Source organism: Carcharhinus amblyrhynchos, chromosome 31 (genome assembly GCF_965287045.1).
Source record: "Carcharhinus amblyrhynchos chromosome 31, sCarAmb.v2.hapA, whole genome shotgun sequence".
NCBI lineage: Eukaryota > Metazoa > Chordata > Chondrichthyes > Carcharhiniformes > Carcharhinidae > Carcharhinus > Carcharhinus amblyrhynchos.
The window spans coordinates 9,322,351-9,343,772 of NC_137354.1; the positions used below are offsets into that span (position 1 = coordinate 9,322,351).

Here is a 21,422-nt window from a genome sequence, read left to right on the forward strand (position 1 = left end):
GGGGGAAGGGGGAAGGGAGGAAGGAGGGAGGGGGAGGGAGGGGGGGAGGGAGCGAGGGGGAGGGGGGAAAGGGAGGGAGGGAGGGGGGGAGAGGAAGGGGAAGGGAGGGGGGGGGAAGGGAGGGAGGGAGGGAGGGGGGGGGAGAGGAAGGGGAAGGGGGGGGGGAAGGGAGGGGGGAAGGGGAGGGGGGGGAAGGGAGGGAGAGAGGAGAGGGGAAAGGGAGGGAGAGAGGGGGGGAAGGGGGGGAAAGGGAGGGGGGGGGAGGGAGGGGAGGGGAGGAAGGGAGGGAGGGGGGAAGGAAGGGGGAAGGGAGGGAAGGGCGGGAGGGGAGGGGGAAGGAAGGGGGAAGGGAGGGAGGGGAGGCGAGGGGAGGGAGGGGGAAGGGAGGGAAGGGCGGGAGGGGAGGGGGGAAGGAAGGGGGAAGGGAGGGAGGGGAGGCGAGGGGAGGGAGGGGAGGGGGAAGGGAGGGAAGGGCGGGAGGGGAGGGGGGAAGGAGTTCCCCTGCTGGCCTTTTAAAAAAATTTGAACTTTAACTCGACTAGCGAGAGTGAGCCACCGCTGACGGGTGCTGGGGGAATGGACATCCACAGCCTATGAACCAACTCTTGACGTGCTGGTTATCATTGGCCATGCTAAATTCTCCCTCAGTGTACCCGAACAACCAATGGTGTGTGTCAACACGGGGATTTTGACAGTAACTTCATTGTAGTATTAACATAAGCCTATTTGTGACTAATAAAATAACTTTAGGACGGCATAGTGGTTCGCACTGCTGCCTCACAGCGCCAGGGACCCAAGTTCAATTCCCGGCCTCGGGTCACTATCTATCTGGAGTTTGCACATTCTCCCTGTGTGGGTTTCCTTTGGCTGCTCTGGCTTCTCCCCACAATCCAAAGATTAACCCTTGCGTCAGGGGGATTAGCTAGGGTAAGTATTAAGAGTTATAGGGATAAGGTGGTCAGTGCAGACTCGATGGGCCGCTCGATGGGCCAAACGGTTTCCTTCTGCACTGCAGGGATTCTGTGACTGTAAAGTGTGAAGGAAGCGCTTCGGCCCTATTCCCACAACCCTACATATCTACCCCACTAATCCCCCGAGACAACGATGTGCAGGTTAGGTGGCCATGCTAAATTGCCTCTTCGTGCCACGGATATTGGCAGGGTAACTACATGGGGATTGGGCCTGCGTGGGATTGTCGTTGGTGCAGACTTTATGGGCTGAATGGCCTCCTTTTGCACTGTAGGGATTCTATGATTCATGGTGGCAGATGGCTTGGCCCCTGAAGTCACCCTTTTTAAATTTGCTATTTGGTTTCAAGGATCTGGCAACATGGGTGGAAGATGCGCCTGAAGGGGTTGTAGTAGTCTCGTTTGGTGCTGGAGTGAAATACCTTTCAGATGATTTAACAGAAAAACTGACAGCAGCCTTTGCCCGGTTACCACACAAGGTCCTCTGGAGGTAGGTACACATCTGGAGCTTTGGTAAATCATTAACAGCGCAGACCTTCGAAGAATCTTGTCTCTTCAAAAAACTCGAGTACAGATTGTAGAAATATAATTGGAACATCAAATGAGCAGAATGGTTTGCAACAAACACCTCCCTGCACACGTCGCTACCGAGAAGGACAAAAGTAGCAATTTAATGGAAACAGCTTCACCTCCAGTCTCCTCCATTGCACCTACTTGGGTGGACAGCTCTGTTCCTGCTTCTTGCTGGGCCATTATCCTGAAATTCCTGATCAAACACAACTATTGCAGCAGTCCAAGGAGAAAGTCCAGCACCACCTTCTCAGACCAGTGAATGCCACATTGCCAATTTGTGCACAGCAAGTTCCCACAAACAATAATATTTAATTATGACCAGATCATCATTCTTTTGCAATGTGGATCAAAGGATAAACTTTGGATAGGAAGGGGAGGGTAGGAAAAGTTTCCCTTTTTTTCCTTCAAAGATAATGCCATACTAATTTTTAAATCCTTTGGAGCAGACAAATGGGGTTCTGGTTTTGTAACTCATCTGAAAAATAGTGTAGCACTCTCTCAGTAACGCACGGAATGACTTTTGTGCTCAAGCCATATGTGGGGGAAACCAACAAATGGCATGTAGAAATCCTACAGTGCAGAAGGAGGCCATTCAGCCCATTAAATCTGCACTGACTCTCCAACAGCACTTTACCCACAACCTATATCCATAAACACCCCGCCCCAAATTTACCTCACTTATCCCCCTAACCTACACATCTTGGGACAAGTTAGCATGGCCAACCAACCTAACCTGCACATCTTTGGACTGCGGGAGAAAACCGGAGCACCCGGAGGAAACCCATGCAGACACGGGGAGAACGTGCAGACTCCACACAGGCAGAGACCCGAGGCTGGGAATTGAACCCGGATCCCTGGTGCTGTAAGGCAGCAGTGGTAACCACCGTGCCACCGTGTGGCCAGCCGGTCTCGGATGCGAAATGTTGGAAGGTATTCTCCATAGCCAGGGAGGGAAGAGTCATTCACTATCCATTTGACACAAGTGGGTAGCTCACAGCAGCACTGGCAACATTAACACCAGATCTGGGGTGGCAAACTGGGGAAAAGAAACCAAAGACCAATTTTGCACTGATTAATTATTTAAAACTCAGAACATAGGGACAGGAGCAGACATCAGATTTGCTTCACTGGTAAATTAGATCATGACTAATTGGTACTTCAATATCAATAACTCCACGTCCCTTGATACTCTTACCTCCAGTTGTTGTAGCATCCACAACTTTTGAGTGGCTTGTGAGAAAACACAAAATAATTCCAGACTCTGCTACACTGTGGAAAAAGTGCTTCCCAATTCCCCACCCCCCCACTCAGTGCCTGGCACTAATTTTAAGCTTGCATCCCCTCATTCCTGATTTCCCCAACAGAGGAATTATCTGGAACATCATCCAATCATATCATCCTTCAATCTTCTAAACTTGAGGGAATGCAAGCCAAGTTATGAAATCCGTATTCCTAATTTAACTCTCAAAGCCTAGGTATGATTCTAGTGAATCTGGGACTGTATCCCCTATGCCCTGCACCCTCCCCTCCACAGTCGACATACCTTTCAACTGGTTTCCTGCAAGTTGATGTTTATTTTTCCCATTTTACTCTTTGATGGGCTGTGGTGTTCACTGGTAAGGCCTGAATTTGTTCCCCATTCCAAACAGACCTTGCAGAGTTACTTGTAGTTGAGAGACAACCACAAGAGTCACTTGGAGGCCAGGCCAGGTAAAGATGGTGGATTTCCTTCTCTCATGGACGCGTGGTAGCACAGTGGTTATCACTGTTGCTTCACAGCTGTAGGAACCTGGGTTCAATTCCTGGCTTGGGTCATTGTCTGTTGGTGTCTGTAGAGTTTGCACATTCTCCTCGTGCCTGCGTGGGCTTCCTCCGGGTGATCCGATTTCCTCCCGGTACAAAAATGTGCAAGTTAGGTTGATTGGCTGTGTTAAATTGTCCTTTCGTGTCCCAGGCTGCATAGGTTAAAGGGATTAGTGGGGTAAATAGGTGCATTTATGAAGATAGGGCCTGGGTGCTACTGTTGTCTGTGCAGACTTGATGGGCTGAATGGCCTCCTTCTGCACTGTCGGGATTCAATGATTTTCATGAAGGACATTAACAAACCAGGTGGGTTATTGCAACAATTGACGACATGGTTGCCATTACTGAGACTAACTTTTATTTTCCAGGTTTGTACACCAAACTTAAATTTCTACCGTGGTGGGATGTGAACTGATTTCTCACCAGGGCCTTTGGATTACTAGCCAAGTGACATTCCCATTATGCTACTGTCTCTCCCAAACGTCAATAGGTCGCTTCTCGCGTTTTGGACCTCACCTTCTCAGAAAACCCACCAAATTACTAGAACGTGAAGGGAGAGCATAACAACAATGACTGCATGAGCTCAAACACAATCTTTTCGATCCCTAGGTTTTTTGGAAAAAAGCCAAGATCCTTGGGGAACAATACGAAGCTGATGGAGTGGCTACCACAGAATGACTTATTGGGTATGTGTTAACAGTCTTGTAGCAGTAACAGTAAGAAGTCTCACAACACCAGGTTAAAGTCCAACAGGTTTATTTGGAATTATGAGCTTTTGAAGCACTGCTCCTTCATCAGGTGAGTGATGAAGGAGCAGTGCTCCGAAAGCTTGTGATTCCAAATAAACCTGCTGGACTTTCACCTGGCGTTGAGAGACTTCTTACTGTACCCATCCCCAGTCCAATGCGGGCATCTCCACATCATTGTAGCAGTAATTACAGAACTAAACAAAAAACACCTTCCAAAGTCTGATCAAGAAATGAATGAAGAATATGTAAAATATTACTTTGTTAATATGGGGTTACAAATAATTACGGACAAGTTACAAAGCAGGCCGGTGAAACTGAAATCACGTAACTAGTGGACTGGCTTTTGCAGGTACTCTTAGTGTAATGTAGAAATTGGCTCACCCCGTGTAGCGTTTTGGCAGCTGAATTGATCCTTACAACTTAAATTTGAAGGCATCTATAAGGAGCGGCACAATGAGTAGCACTGCTGCCTCACAGTGGCAGGTACCCAGGTTCAATTCCTGGCTTGGGTCATTGTGCAAATTCCACACAGACATTCTCCTCGTGTCTGCATGGGTTTCCTCCCACAGTCCAAAAATGTGCGGGTTAAGCAGATTGGCCATGCAAAATTGCCCCTTACTATCAGGGGGACTAGCTAGGGGAAATGCAGGGGTTATGGGGATGGGGCCTGGATGGGATTGTGGTCGGTAGGGATTCTATGAATCACAATTATGTGCCAAGTACCGTTTGTGTGCAGTGGATCCTATTCCTAATGAGATACTTTGTCTTTCATCTGACTATCATAAGGGATTGAGTATGTGTGCACATTCAATGGTTGTACATACGTCCATCATCTGGTTGTATATTGTCAATGAGATTGCTTTTGGAAATGGGAGGTGTGAATGATTCAGACCCCAGTAACGGCAGTGTGCACTGAACTAGCTGCTAGAGGGGAATTTTTCCCTCAACACAGTATTTCATCACAACGTTGACTTCATTGTTTTATTTGTTTTAGGGCACCCAAACGTAAAGGCATTTTTGAGCCACGGTGGCCTAAATGGCATTTACGAGTCCATCTACCATGGCGTGCCAGTGGTAGGAATTCCATTCTTTGGAGACCATTATGATATCATGACGAGAATACACGCAAAAGGAATGGGGATTTATCTATCCTGGAACACTATGACTAAAGAGGACATTTATCAGGCCATTGTCACAGTGGCCACAGATCCACGGTAAGAACTGAGTAATACAGAAGGCAGCCATTTAACTCATCGAGCGTGCACTATTGCTTTTGAAAAGCAACCCAGTCACTGCCACCACACCCCCCACCCGCGACCCATCTATCTCCCATTTCCACGTGGTTTACTTGCCTTCAACTCTTCTCAAATTCCTTTTTTTTTTAAAGCTACTTACTGATTCTGAACCACCACCCTAATAAGCAGTGCAATTCAACGTCAGGCTAAATTTACATTATGATCTTATTGGTTAGGTGGATTGGCCATGCTAAATTCTCTGTTTACCCAAACAGGCTCTGGAATGTGGCAGCTAGGGGATCTTAGTAGTAACTTCATTGCAGTGTTAACGTAAGCCATTTGTGACACTAATAAATAAATAAACTTTCATATTTATTCTGTAATGAAGAATCTCCATTGTGGCTACTTTTGGGTTAATGAAAGTTTGACCATATCTTGAAAAACGCAGGAAGATCTAAGGCCCTGGGCTGATTTAGAAACAAGATGTGCTTTAGACATTGATAAGTGGGAGCCAACGTAGGCCAGTGAGTACAAGGACAACGAGTGAATGTTGGACTTTTGACAGTTGGCACATAGGCAGCAGAATTTTAGATCATCTCAAGTTGTACAAAGGGTAAAACTTTGGAGATCAGAGAAGCCCATTGTGGTTTAGCACTGCTGCCTCACAACTCCAGGCACCTGGGTTTAATTTCAACTGTAAGTCAGTGTGTGTGGAGTTTGTACATTCTCCCTGTGTCTACGAGGGTTTCCTCCTGCAGTCCAAATATGTGCCGATTTGGTGGATTGGCTATGCCAAATTTCCCCTCCTAATGTACCAAGATGTGTAGATTAGATGGGATTAGCCATGTAAACGTGTGGGGGTAACAGGTACAGGATGGGAAAGAGGGCCTGGGTAAAATACTGTGTCAGAGAATTGGTGCAGACTCAATGAGCCGAAAGGCCTCTTCTGCACGGCAGGTATTCTATGAAGTGTGTTGTCACAAGTCAAGGCAGTAACCAAGATGTAAATGAGGGTTCTACGGGCAGAATTGGGATGTTACAACTTAAATGCACTGAAATGAGTTTTGCTTTGATTACCAGGTACAAGGAGCAGGCTATGTATTTATCGAAATTGCATCAGGACCAACCTCTTCATCCAGTGAACCGCTCAATTTACTGGTTGGATTATGTTCTGCGGCATGATGGAGCAGCACATCTGCGCCCTACCCTGTACGACATGTTCTTCTATCAGTATTATATGCTTGATGTGGTAGCTGTGTTTCTTGCATGTGTGATATTATTTTCTTATTGTTCTGTCAAAATGGCGAGGAAACTGAGGGGATGCGTTTCATCGAAAACTAAAGGCAACTACACTCAGAATGGCCTTCCAAACAGAAAGATGGTAGCAGAGAGCAAAAAACGGAAATAAATCATTTCGCTTTGCTCATCCGATTATAATGGAAAAGATACCTAACTGGGTTTCTTATACTTGAAACTAAGTTGCGGAAGTATTTTGATAGCCTAAGCTGTGAGGTTTTAAGCCATGAATGTTATTTCTACTGTGTTTTTTATAATAAAGATCTATCTTTATAAATTGGCATGGAATATATGTAATTTAGAATAAGATAGATGTTAGTTAAACACATATGGCAATCTTTATGAAATTCCAGCAGTGAGAAATTAACTTTGTTAAAACCTTTTTCTGACAAGATCCATCCCTTAAGTTGCCTTAAGGTGGGTAATTTTTCTCTTGGAAGCAGTATTTTTGCCTCTCTAAATGTCAGCATTTAAGAGGCCCAACGAGATAGCTTGATCCAGTTTTACTAGTCAACCAGTTCTCTTGTTACTTGTCCAGTATCACCCCACAACTTATCCCATTATTGAATCCCAATGTTGGGGTTTCTAAACCAGAGACATAACTGTTCCAACTGTTGCTCTCAACTTGCAGTCTCAACCAGTCTACTTTAGCTTATGTGCATATATTAGTGTACTCCTCACTGTCTTGACTAGCATCTTGTCTGGGCTGGTCTACAGATCAAGTGAGCTTGGTACTCTAGCCATCCTTTCCTGAAGGGAAGGCAAAGAATCATGAAAAGAAGAAAAACTCTCTCGTGCAAGTACCACTTAATTCACACTGCTGTTTCTGCCAATTTTCTTGATATGGAGATGCCACCGTAGGACTGGGGTGGGCAAAGTAAGAAGTCTCATAACACCAGGTTAAAGTCTGACAGGTTTAGTTGGTGAGTGGAATTTTACATCTCCAGCCAACTGATGAAGGAGCAGCGCTCCAAAAGCTTGTGATTCCAAATAAACCTATTGGATCCGGTATTGAGAGACTTACTATATCTTTTTCTGGAAAGTAGTTTGGAGGAGGGGATGATCCAAGTGTTAGTTTGACAGAGTTCACTGAGGTTGTGTCAATTTTTGCAGCACCCTCCAGGGTAGGAGTCTATTAATAATTGAAAACTGTCACATTATTTTATAGGGTACTCTACTTCTTACCTGTCAGGACATAGTGTGCTGACTGAAGCCTCACTTCAAACAAATTTTGCTTTTTCGTGCAGAGAATACCACTTTACAAAGCAGAATGATTACTTCACAGCAGAATGCCAGTCATAGTTTGTTCCCTTTGAATCCGCAGCCGGTCCATTCAGACGAGTGGAGAGAACAAGCTTTGACAGAGCCTATTCACTTGTATTTGTTATCCATTGCTTACCTGAAAATAGCAATGCCATTATTTAAATCACATCTCATGGCAGGGATGCCCTCTGAGGGACAAATGGAGAGCTGCCCAAAAATAGAGAACAACAATTGCTGGTAACACAGTGGCAAGTTCAGAAATGTCGAACTGACAAACAAAATACTATCATACAGCTGCAGTAATTCACCAAAAGTCCTCAGACAGCACCTTCCAAACACATGACCACTTCCATCCAGAAGGACAAGGGCGGCAGATACACAGAAGCACCACCACCTGCAAGTTCCCCTCCAAGCCACTCACCATCCTGACTTGAAAATATATCGGCCATTCCTTTGCAGTCGCTGGGTCAAAATCCTGGAATTCCCTCACTGATGGCATGGTGGGTCAACACACAGCACGTGGACAGCAGCGATTCATGAAGGCAGCTCACCACCACCTTCTCAAGCAACTTGATGGGCAATAAATGCTGGCCTAGCTAGTGTTGCCCATGTCCCACGAATGAATTAAAGAAAAAAATCTGGTGTAGTGGTTTACATTAGTGGAGTAACTCAGAGATCTGGGCTATTAATCTAGTGAATCCCATGTTCCAATTCCACCAGCTGTAATAAATTCAGTTTCAAAGTCTTCAATTAGTAAAGATTGGTTGTTGTGAAGCTACATCATGTTCATTGAATTAGAGAAGCAAATTTGCCATTCTTGCCTCATCTGACCTTAATGCAACTCACCAACATGGCTGATTCTTATCTGCCCTCAGAAGTGACCGAGCAAGCTGTTCACCACACCTACCGCAAGAATTCCACATGGTGACTGAGGGGTTTCTAACATTTCAATTCTGAGTCTGATACCAAATGATCACGATACCTTCAGCACATGTAATTTCTTTCTCCAAACAGCAGGCATGCTTATGTAGATTTAAGATAGGATTTTTAATAAATTTAAATTCTGCCTCCTTATGAGAAACTGCAATGTATGGAGGGAAAAAACAGCATTGAACAGGTTTAGAATTGAACAAACTATGTTGAAGCAGAATGTGTCATCTATATCTTGACATTCAAAGATAACCCAATTGCATATGTAAGATGCAAGTATCTGCCTGTTTTCCTTGTCAGTGCAGAGAGGCATGCTAGAATAAAATTAGTACAGTATTCTCTTGCTGGGAAATGCATGTGTGGGCATTAGGTTTGTGTGATACCAGATCTGGCTTTAATGGCTGGACGACGGCCTAGTGGCTAGACTATCAATCCAAAAATTCAGCAAATGTTCTGGGGATCCGAGTTCGAATTCCGCCATGGCAGACGGTGGAATTTGACTCAATAAAAAATATCTGGAATTGACGACCATGAAACCATTGTTAGAAAAACACATCTGGTTCACTAATGTCTTTTAGGGAAGGAAATCTGCCATCCTTACCTGGTCTGGCCTACATGTGACTCCAGAGCCACAACAATGTGGTTGATTCTCAACTGCCTTCTGAACTGGCTTAGCAAGCCACTCAGTTCAAGTGCAATTAGGGATGGGCAATAAATGCTGGCCTCGCCAGCAATGTCCCCATCTCATGAATGAATTAAAAAAATGTCCTTCACTATTAAACAGGCATTGTCTAAGATAAAACATAAAAGTGATCACTTTTAGTGACAGCTAGAAGCTGCTGCTGGTGGTGGTTGCAGTGTCATTTCAGAAACCAACAATCTTACCAGACGAGAGGGGATATGGGGCTGGGACTTTGCAGCGACAATTATAATTTCTGTTGCAAACTAGAGCAATACAAAATATTCTTTTTTTTTGTAAATAGATCACTTTTATTCGCATGAGCAGCATAACCCTAGTTACATGACCAGCACTTCCCAAATGTTCCTTTAACATCTGGCCATAGCCAGTCAGAGGTTAAGCTGCATGCGCTGATGTTCCAGTGCAGTAACAATACTCGATGGTGGTAATATAATCATTACAGAATGTTAAGTCTTGATGGATTACTTCCACTCAAACTAACAAAAGGTCGGCTAGCTTCACAATCTGTCTAAAGATTTCAACAGTAGAAACTTAAAATAGAATTTGGTTATGCTCATTTACTAATTCAATCAACTCAGTCCTATCAAGTGTCATATTCTATCCTTGATAACCTGAACATTTCAAACCTATAAATACCATTAATAAACTCTCACATCCATGGGAGAGCCATGGTCATGATTTTAAAAGAAAGTTTTTGACATTGAAAACAAGTACGTTTTAGCAGCCACTCATAAAATATACCCTTTCATCAGCCGTCTCTCTGTACTGCAACAATACCCTGCATTGCACGATATTCTTTTTCAGGTGGTACCCAAGTGCTTGGTTTGTATTCTCGGTGAACCAACAGCTGCAGGAAATTTCAGGCCCTCCTGTAAAGATTCTGAAACAAAACTGACAGAATGCCATCGTGACAAATAAGATGCTATCCAAAACAGTCCGTGCGTTTCCTGCTACGTAACTATTGGGATATGAAATTCACTATTGTCAAATATCAATGGTCTCTTTGGTGGGTCTGGGTCCTTATCAGCTTTGTGAAGAAGCTTGAAAAGCCCGGTTCCTATGTTCATTGGAATTCCCATGATGATGCACTCTGACACACCTTCAGAGAGACAAAGGGAAAACGTTAGTGGGTCGTTAGGAGCACGGAGAATGAAGATCGATGAATAACGCGTGAATCGTCACAATGCTAATCAATAAAATTAAGCTCCAAAATTAAATGGCTAACGTACCACAGACTGAGTCCTTCTGCCCAAAGTATGCAGCATCAAAGAGATGATCTGCGGTTTTCTCAAACGAAGCCAACATCAGAACACTTTCTTTCATTTTCGCCAAGCCAAACCGGGTTATTCCCAACACTTCACCCTGCACAGTTAAGAACATTATAGTGAGACGTGCATTTAATCCAGCCTTAAATGGTTTACACCTTAATTCTACTTCAACATTTTAAGTTTATTTATTTGTGCCACAAATAGGCTTACGTGTGAAAATACCTTCGTCGTCGAACACTCCGGCGCCTGTTTGGGTACACTGAGGGAGAACTTAGCCTGGTCAATGCACCTAACCAGCACATCATAGAGAAAAATGCTAAAGATCACAAATGTGGAAACTAAACACCTGGTGGAAAAGGAGAGTGAACGAGTTGGATACGTTTAATGAAACAGGTGGCACAGTGGTTGGCACTGCTGTCTCACAGCACCAGGGACCCGGGTTCAATTCCGGCTTCGGGTCACTGTCTGTGTGATGTTTACACATTCTCCTGTGTCTGTGTTGGTTTCATTCGGATGCTCCGGATTCATCTCACACTCCAAAGATGTGTGGGTTGGGTTGACTGGCTGTGGTAAATTGACCCTAGTGTCAGGGGGATTAGCAGGGTAAATATGTGGGGTTGCAGGAATAGGGCCTGGATGGGATTGTGGTACAGACTCAGTGGGCCTGGAATGGCCTCTGTCTGCACTGTAGGGATTCTATGGAGTGTGCATTACACAAGATCTATCAAGGCAAAATGAAATGATTTTAAAATTAGTATTTTAATGGACAAAGGAAATTTTGTCTCTGGTTTAGAGATTTGTCGTCTCATACCGCTTAAAGGCACATCCTAAAACGTCCTTCTTCATTACAATGCTTGAACTTTGCAGTAGAGAATATGCTATGTGCCTACTGCATCTCAACGTCTGTTTGGTCCAGGCAGAGGCTCCAACCTATTGCTATCTTTCTCGTCTCAAGCAAAGCACTTGGCTGCTCTCGACAATTGTAGAAAAAGCCAAAGGACGTCAAACAAGAATGTTTCATCACCTCCCCCCCAACCGGTGGCCAAATGGGTTAAAAACAATTGTTCTTCAGTGAATGCTTCTTGTTGTGGCAGTTAAGGATTCTAACCTTGTAAGTCATCAAGTCTGACAAAAGCATAACATGTCTTCTGTCAATGCTCATCCCATGATTTTTCATTGTATACTGGATCTCATGGATGATGGTGGATCGAGCACCTTCAATTCCCAATGTCTTCTCTACCTGGGGACAGTTTCAAAACCAAGAACTTAGAAAAAAGTCAACATTTCTATTTTGTAAAACATTTTCAAGCAAGTGGCTAACTAAGATGGGTCAATCTGAACATGGCCCACTATCAAGCAGCAATTAATGCTTTCATCAACAAAGAACGGAAGATTATGCAGAAGATAATTGTGATGAAATCTATTGGTTTACTCAGCCTCACCTTTGAAGAAGTGAGTGAGCAGCACCGATAATTAGAATGCAAAGGAATAAAAACCTTAACACATCCATAAACGCTTTGTGCACAAACTTTGCCATGGGCTATAGAAAGAATAAAAGGGTTGCATTTTTCCTGCTATCTACAAGAAAAGTACTCTGTCACAAACAGGATGGTAAATGAGGCAGATGACCAAGCTTATCCATCTAGACAAAAGACCCATTTAAATCATCTGAATGCTGAATAAGGCTTTCACCTCCACTATACCATGTAAACCATTCATGAGTTTCAAAACTCTACATGAGTTTTTCTAACATTTTCTGCAAACCTTCCTCTTACTGATTCTAACCAATGGGCAGCACGGTAGCACAGTGGTTAGCACTGCTGCCCCACAACACCAGGGACCCGGTTTCAATTCCCAGGTTGAGCTACTGATTGTGTGGTGTTTGCACATTCTCCCCATGTCTGGTGGGTTTCCTCCAAGTGCTCTGGTTTCCTCCCACAGTCCAAAGACGTGCAGGTTAGGTGGACTGGCCATGCTAAATTGTCCCTTAGCATCAGGGAGGCAAGCAGGTTAAATATCTGGGGTTACAGGGATAGGGTGGGATTGTTGTCGGTGCAGGCTAGATGGGCCAAATGGCCTCCTTCAGTACGGTAGGGATTCTATGATTCTATAATGTCTCCTTGTGTATGCTGAGGTATATCCTGAAATATGCCCTTAACTTCATTTATGCCACTGAATATCTGAACCACAAAGACCTTCCTAAATTGCTTTGTTTCGAGGATAAAACCAGCCCCAATTTCACCAGTATTTCTTCAACAATCAAATCTGTCATGCTAAGGATCATCCTGTTGTGCCTCGAGCTCCAAAACTGAACAGTGTTTAAGGTTTGGTCTGGCCAAAGTTTTTTCACCTTTTGACTTTAAGTTCATGTTTTAGCAGATATCTTTATATTTATATTCAACTCATCTAACAAAATAACGAAAACATCCTTTGTTGCTGCCTGCTATCAATGTGACATGATCGTCGCTGAATTTACAATGCCCCCCCACCCTCACTTCTTTCTGTTTCATCATTCACTATTTTTTCACTGTTCGTATCCACTTCTGACATCCAGAATTCGCACAATGCCTTACATTGATTTGTAGAGAATTTCATCTATCATTGACCTTCCTAAGCAAAGTGACGTTATACATCTTCAGACAAATATTCTCCAGATGCTCTCTGGTCTGACCAGTTGGTCCAATTAGAATATATTATCTCAATGTTATGAGGAGGTGCAATGACAGGGTGTGAAGAAATACGAACCATGGTGATAAAACTCAACTGGAACAACTATGAAAAGTTAAATAACTTGGAAAAAACCCCAGACATTAAAAAACTATTCCAAGGATAGCTCAACAATGCTGCACTTTGCAAACTGATACAATGAAATATTATTCTGAATGTCTCAAGGGCATCATAACCTTTCATCATATGGCCAACCATCATTAGCTGCCCAACCTGCTGAATAGAAATGACTGATTCAGTTGGGTCATTGGTTGGGCCAGGACGTTTTGCTATTTCATCACACATTCTTTTTTCAGTTACTCTGATAGATAATTAATTCAATCTGTCTAACAAAGCCTCCTCAAAGGAATGAAAGGAGTAACCTTCTTCCAGGTAGCTAAGTGTCACAGCAGGTCTGTGGTGACACAGGACACAACCATGTGTCCGTGATTCTCCAACACAATGGATGTGTAGTCTGTCACATCAACAAGACGACACTGGCTAAAAGACAGAAGGTTCCCCACAGGAGAGAGAACAGATCCCACAAATAGAAGTCACCCTAAAACTATTTTTGGACATATCCCAGCACAGATAACATCACTTGCAGAGGCCACTGAATAACATCTGTATGTGTGGATATGTATATAGCATGACAAAGACAGCAATTTGTAAGGATCAAGAGCGGTAAAGTATATTACCTCGTAAGTATTATTTGACGTCGTCTGCGTTCCTTTGACTCCATGAGTTGCCATGACGGCACGCAAATTGTCACCTTCCACCAACAGCTTATACTTCTCCTTTCCACCTTGCTCATCAATATGAATAACTGCCCTAGAGACTTCTGGAATACCCTGTACAACAATCTGAAACAGTTGGATTTTGTTAGTTGGATTCTCTCCCATACCGTGTCCTCCATTTATAAAAGACAAGGATGAGGCACAAAGACTGTTTAAATGTTTAAGACGTTTGTGCTCTAAAGCAATTCCAGCATGGTGAAATGATGCAACCTGACCAAACAGTAGGAACATCTTTCCCATACTTTGAACCAAATATGCTTACAGCACAGGCCATTCAGCCCATCACATCTGTGCCAACACTCACTTGCATTTTATTAATCTGATTGCTGGCTAACATTATGGGCAGGATTTTTTGGCCACACTTGCCCCAAATCCCACCTGATGTCAACGGAGCTTCACATGGTCCGCTCCTCCGCCTGCTACGATTCTCATGGCTGGCGGGACAGGAAAATTCTCCCCTATATCACCGTCTTACTGGCTGCTCTGGGCCTGGCTGGAAGCAGTGAAACATTAGTGAGCCTCTCCTCTCCATCATCTTTTAGTTACTTATTTTGGTTCCTGTAACAGCAAGGTTACACTTCATGCCTACTTACAAGTTTGCTGTTCTTGCTTCCTGTAGTTTTATATGGTCTTATGAAGCAGCTACATTCAAAAAGTTAACATCTATTCTCTTTGAAGGTGCTTGCTGTGTACTTCTAACCACTCCACTGTATTCGTATCGGTAGGTGATGTACAGCTTTTCAATCAACCTTACCTTTGGCAGCTCCTCTTTTAGATATTGAAGAACATAATACATTGAACTCTTGCTATTTTCTCGAGGTGTGACACACACGACTGCCTCACCGTGAACTGCAACGTCACCTGGTTTCACTCGCAGTTTTGATGTGCAGATGGAATACCTCACAGTTTCCGCATTGACCTTGAAATCAGGACATCGGAATAAAATTACTGCCTTAGTCACTGACTCTAGGGGAGAAGTGGAGGTGAGAAGGTTTTCTGAAGGAGAGGGGCAATCACAGTGCATTGCCTACTCACCTCCAGTCTTAGGAGTCTGATTCTTTCCAGGGAAAGCTTGATGAGAATGAAGCAGTCATCGGGCAGAAACACCTCTTCGATATATTCCGAAATCTATAAAATTCGTCATTAGAATAATTTACAAATTATAAATAAGAGAATCCTGGAATTCTGACAACGCAAAAGGACGCCATTAAGCCCATCAAGTCTGCACTGACCACAATTCCATCCAGGCCCTACTCCCATAACCTCACATATTTACCCTGCTAATCCCTGAGGCTAGGGTCAATTTATCATTGCAAATCAACCTAACCCACACATCTTTGGATTGTGGGAGGAAACCCACGCAGACACGGAGAGAATGTACAAACTCCACATAGACAGTGACCCAAGGCCAGAACTAAACTTGGGTCCCTGATGCTGTGAGGTACAATGCTAACCACTGTGTTGCTGTGCTGCCCCCAATAAAGATTTGCATCTAGTTACATATTTCAATTAACGCACATCAAATCTTTTGCCTTTTCCCAGACTAATACAATGCTTCCAATAAAGTAAATCAGTTTCATTAAGAAGCAGACATTTTTGCTTTTATTACTCTTCCCTGTTCAGCCATCTGCCTATCTGACGCTACCCTCTACTTTCTCGCTTACACATAATCTGCTGCTCCAAAGCTTAAGTATCATACATTTAATGCAATAAAACTTTCAAAGGTGCTTCACTGGAGGGTATAAAGCAAAACGCCAATGTGATGGTGTTTTGGCAGATGGTCAAAAGCTTGGTTTAAAGAGGTAGGTTCAAAGGAGGAAAAAGAAGTAGAGAGATTTAGGGAGGCAATTCCACATGAGGGCCAGGGCAGCTGAAGCAATTAAAACCGGAGGTGCTTAAATGCCTAGAATTATGTGGGTTTCTTGGATGGTTCCAGGGCTGGAGGTGATTACAGGCAAGCAGGGGGCAAAGTCAAGGCAGGGCTTGTAAACAAGGAAGAGAATTTTATAATTGAGGCATTGTTTTATTGGGAACCGAGGTATGTCAATGAGCACAAGGGTGATAGGTGAACAGAACTTGGCATGAGCCAGGATACCATATTATGCAAGTTTCTTCTGCTCAAGTTTACAAATGGTAGATTGTGGAGGCCAGCCAAAAGTGTGTTGGAATAATATAGCCCAGAGGTTTCATAGACATGGATGAGAGCTTTCAGCTGAGCTGAAGCAGGGGTGCAGTGAGGAGATATTACAGAAGTCGAAATAAGCGGCCTTAGTGATGGCTTAGCTGTATGGTTAGAATCTCATCTTGAAGTCAAAAATGACACCAAATTTTCAAACAGTCTGGTTTGTCCTCCTACTGTTGCTAAGCTATCGTGAATGTTCTGACCTGTTCATTGCACACAAAGTACATAAGGATAAACTACTTCCCTCAAAGAGTCTGTGGAATTCACTACCCCAGAATACGGTGGATGCAGAACGTTGAATAAATTGAGAGAATTTTAATTAGTCAGGGTTTGAAAGGTTATGGCAAACAGGCAGGAAAAGAAAGTTGAGGCTGAGAGGAGATCAGCAATGATTGTATTGAACAGCGGAGCAGGTTTGAGGGGCTGAATTGCCTACTCTTGCTCCTAGTTCTTATACCTTTGAAATTTGGCACAAAATTAAATTGATTTTGACTGGTGGCCACAGTATAATATTCTGCCAAATTCTTTGAACAAGGCAGTGCAAGTAGAAACCTTGTAGGTATGGCAACCTTTGAAATAATATTTGCACAAGAGGCTGGTGAACCATTTCTCAAGCTTGTAACGGTCAATTCAATTACATCACAGAAGCTCAACTCATGATGCGATTTTAACCGTGCGACAACCACTTGAGAGAAGTTCTCATAAGTTATCCAGGTAGCCGGGCAATAACCCAAACAGACAGACGCTGAGCGTGGGGAATAGCACCAGAGTGCACTGGAAGGACAGCTCTGATCAATAGAATTGCCATTTATCATTCTGGAGATCTAGGTTCTTTGCTTTTTAGAAAACAGCGTCATGGGAGATGAAATCCATTTCACTTTAACAAAACTTAAGTGAAGTAGATGACTAAATAACGGCGCTGCAATCTTTTCACTTTTCATCTGTAGCGTGTTTGAGTGTGGAGAATGTCTCTGGCATTTTAACAATCAGATAGTTCTCTTGGGTAAAGGCTATCGTGACCATGATTAAGAGGGGGCATCCTGTTGTACTGCAAAGGATTACCTACAACACTGGTGCTTAATCTCAGCACTATAATCTTACAGACAGAATTTATCATTCCGAATAAGCTGTTGCAGATGCTGGCAAGAAGGTAGCTGAATGAAAATTTAATGTGAACAGTGCATGTTTTTCATTGATTACAGAGAATTACTTACTTCTCCCAGCAGTGTCTTTTCAATTCTTCCTTTTACCAGTCGAGCAAAGTCAGCATCATCATCCTGATCAAGATGTGCTGTAATAATTGGGGTGCTGCAAAGTAAATTAAAGTTAGATTTATTTATCAGTCGTTAGTAAGGCTTACATTCACACTGCAATTAAGTTAGTGTGAAATTCCCTAGTCGCCACACTCCAGTACCTGTTCAGGTCAATACATTTAACCAGCACATCTTTCAGAGTGGGAGGAAACCGGAGCACCTGGAGGAAACCCACGCAGACACAGGAGAAAGTGCAAATTCCACAAAGACAGTTACTCAAGCCAGGAAATAAATCTGGATCTCTGTGAGGTAGCAGTGCAAACCACTGTGCCACCCCTATAACAGGTTAACTATCATTCATGTTTTGAGTTCAGCTAGTCGAAGGAAATGTGGAAAACAAACTTATGCATGATCAAACAACTGTATGCAAGAAGCAGTGGTGTGGAATTTTACAGAAAAGGAACATTTGACTACCCTACAGGAAATCTGTGCATTGAATCTGGGGAACTGACAGTCACTTGAACTTGATTAGCTTACGGGGGAACAGTTTTGGCAATGAAGCAGGGAGACATAGTACAGGTATTAAGTTGCTCCACCGCCTAGATTGTTCTTTTGGCTATGAGAGCCATATGCAGAACACTTCGCAGTATTCCACAGCAAGAACTTTCTGACTCCCATTTTTGCCCTCATCCTTTCCCTACCCTTTAATCTTGCTCCCTGAAAGTGAATTTGCATAGGAATAAATATCCATGCCGGACAAAATGGATGGAACAAAATCCAGGGTTAGCTTTCAAAATTACATTTGGTTTGAATTAGCCATGTTAAAAAAAAAGCTGTAAGTTGACGACAGATCATCCTCAGAGTACCAATGGATATTAAGTCTAATCTAGAAACTTGAACACAAGCCAATTTCATATTCAGACGGCACCTCAACGCATTATAAATTAAAGCCACACAGAGAAACACAACCATGTTTGGATTTACCTGATAGATTTTGATGCATTAATAATTTCTTTTATTCTGGGTACACCCAGTGTAATATTCATGGAAGCTACACCAGCAAAATGGAAAGTCTTCAAGGTCATCTGTGTGCCTGGCTCTCCTATGCTCTGTGCACACAAAGCACCAACTGCAGAACCTGGCTCCATCTGTGCTCTTCAGGGAGTAAATTTGCAAGCGGTCAGGATAAACATACAAAAGTTCAGGATAAATACAACAGTGACTTCCAATAAATGATTGAACTCTCACCCCCCCACCCCCCAATACCAATGCTTGCATTATAAATTTCACTGGAGATTTCAATTTATTTATGCAGAATAATAAAACAAAAGATGCAAATCAGAAGTAAACAACTGTTTCCAGTGATAGTTTTGTAAGATTAGATTTTATGGTAAGGTTTGACCAGAGATAAACTGATTCACATTCAGTCTCATGCTCTATTTAATGTGGCAGTCATTTCTAGTCATCAGAGTGATACAACACAAAAGGAGGCCATTTTGCCCATTGAACATACCTCTACTACCCTGTCAGATTGCACATTCCAGACCATAACTCACTAAATATACAAAACTTGTTTCGGCAGTTCTTTTGACAATCACCTTGATCCTATGTCCAATGGTTACCGAAACTTCTGCCACCGGAAGTAGTTTCTCCTCACTAACTCTATTAAGACGCTTTGAACACCAAATAATCCCTCAATGTTTTCTGTTCTAAGTAGCACAACCTCTGTTTCCCTGGTCTTTCACTGTAACTGAAGTCTTACATCCCTACCATGTACAACAGGATTCCACTGCTCAGGATTAAGAAAAAAGTTATTGAAAAAAATATTGTGCTTGCAATAAGGCCGGCCCATCTTTCCAGAGATTTTTGTTCCATCTACTAGTGGAAATACAAACTGCATTTATCCATGACGACTTCAGATACATACCCTGCATAATTATATCTTTACCTGAATTACAATTCTAGCTAGCCAAGCCATCTTAGAGCACATCCTATTTCCACATAACATTAACTTCCCATGACACAGATTTCACACCTGATACAATTCTCTGCAAAGCCTAATCAGTGTGTACACTTCCGATCAAATATTTAAGCTTACAGTTTAATGTGAATCAGAATTAAATTGCTTAGACTGAACACTTAAGTTGAAGGTGCTGGCCTTGGCACTGCAGCAGCTTTCTTCCTCCGTCCAGTTAAGAGGTTGTGGGTTCAGAACCTCTTAAGTTACACAATGAAAGAACTCGCTTGCAAAGGACTGCTCTTTGAGCAGATTGTGTAACAGAACAAAATGTGCCAATTTTTGCAAAGTCAGCTCGTGTCCACAAAATGGTTCAACATTTAGTGAAAATGAAATGAAACAGAAAATTTAGCAGCTAAAGTTGCTGTTATGCCCAAGGAATACTTTATACAAAATAGTGCGCTCAATACAAACTATATTGGTCGAAGGTAAGTTGGTGAAAACCTGCACCTAAACAGAACCTCAGTCCCGCGTATTTGCATCTCACCTCATGTACTTGTCCCTACAGGTTTCTAGAAATTTGTCTACTTGCGTAGGGGTAATTCGGTCCAACTGGTACAGAACCCTGGGCTAAGGAAACAATTGAAGCTTAGTTACTAATTGAAGATAAGTCATTAATTGGTGATAAATTAAATAATCTAACCACACAGTACAAAGCGAAAATATTTTACTCAGTTCTATTAATGCTGAAAATTCCAATCAAGCAACATCAGCATTTGAATGCAATGGAATATTTTCCTCTTCTCCATTGACAAATTAACTAGAAATATTTATTAAAGAATGTAATATTAAATCCAATACCTCAGTAGTCCCATTGTCATTGATGCCGTATTTGTCTCTAGTTTTCTTGATCTTATCAGAAAAATCCTTGATAAAATTTCTAATTGCCTAAAGAAAGTAGAACAGTCAGATTCAGAACATTTTAAATGAAGTTCAATTTACCATCGAAGCAGAGCTGAATAGCAAGGTAAGTTCCTCCATCCAAAAGTATTTCGCAGATTTAGAATACAGAGATCTCTGGAGTGTTTATATTAAAATTACATTTGATTCCAAGGTGATCAGTAGAATATCAAAATATAGTCTAGTCCTGTGAATTAGAAGTCAGTTTTGCACATTATTTCACATATGAATGGCATATCAGACTCACAAGTCCAAGCTCAGTGTCATTATAAAGAACCTGAATGACAGAGACTTTTAAAAAGTTTATTACCGATAGGCTTGTTTCTTTTTCCAATTTTATTTCATGATAAGCCCAATTTGTGGTTCATTGCTTGTATTTTACAGTCCATTTCCCCGTCTAACAAAGAAATCCAGAGGTTATGAGGTAGCTAGCACCATTTTTGGTGAGCTCATCAGCAGAGCAAGGCATTCATTCGTTACCCCAGGTACACCGTGTCCTGAATTACTCTGTGGACGTTTCAGTTCGCAGGGAGTGTGGGAGCACCTGTGGAAGTTGTCTGTCACATGAGGCCCAAGGAAAATTATTTGGAGAAGCCCATGACAAGCTCCTTAATGCACACGCCATGCTTAGTCAATGGATTCAACATATCCATGCATTTTCCACTCGCAATCAAGCAGCTGAAGAGTCCCAGATATATTCATTCCATCATACCAGTTTAATGAGTAATACTGAATGTTAAGATTTAAAGATAGTTGTAAATGGGTAAACACACTGTGCCATG

The 21,422-nt window shown here is 42.7% G+C and overlaps 2 protein-coding genes across 4 annotated transcripts in view; one reads left to right on the plus strand and one right to left on the minus strand.

Annotated features, from left to right (window-relative positions):
* LOC145360506 (2-hydroxyacylsphingosine 1-beta-galactosyltransferase-like) overlaps nt 1–6,880 on the plus strand; it is an 18,337-nt gene extending 11,457 nt beyond the window's left edge. The window contains exons 2-5 of the mRNA XM_080215762.1: nt 1,319–1,458; nt 3,954–4,030; nt 5,088–5,307; nt 6,409–6,880. Coding sequence (XP_080071888.1) covers nt 1,319–1,458; nt 3,954–4,030; nt 5,088–5,307; nt 6,409–6,736 — 765 coding nt within the window. The 3' untranslated portion in view covers nt 6,737–6,880. The remainder of the gene's footprint in view (nt 1–1,318; nt 1,459–3,953; nt 4,031–5,087; nt 5,308–6,408) is intronic.
* Nucleotides 6,881–8,985: 2,105 nt separating this feature from the next.
* The window catches only part of polr3a (polymerase (RNA) III (DNA directed) polypeptide A), a 50,121-nt gene continuing 37,684 nt past the window's right edge, over nt 8,986–21,422 (minus strand). For all 3 annotated transcript variants that reach the window (XM_080215653.1, XM_080215652.1, XM_080215654.1), the window contains 10 exons: nt 20,542–20,628; nt 20,228–20,310; nt 18,708–18,878; nt 17,685–17,778; nt 15,324–15,416; nt 15,043–15,207; nt 14,190–14,354; nt 11,894–12,025; nt 10,747–10,879; nt 8,986–10,616 (listed from right to left, as the gene is read on the minus strand). In XM_080215653.1, the coding sequence (XP_080071779.1) occupies nt 10,468–10,616; nt 10,747–10,879; nt 11,894–12,025; nt 14,190–14,354; nt 15,043–15,207; nt 15,324–15,416; nt 17,685–17,778; nt 18,708–18,878; nt 20,228–20,310; nt 20,542–20,628 (1,272 nt within the window). In that variant the 3' untranslated portion in view covers nt 8,986–10,467. The remainder of the gene's footprint in view (nt 10,617–10,746; nt 10,880–11,893; nt 12,026–14,189; nt 14,355–15,042; nt 15,208–15,323; nt 15,417–17,684; nt 17,779–18,707; nt 18,879–20,227; nt 20,311–20,541; nt 20,629–21,422) is intronic.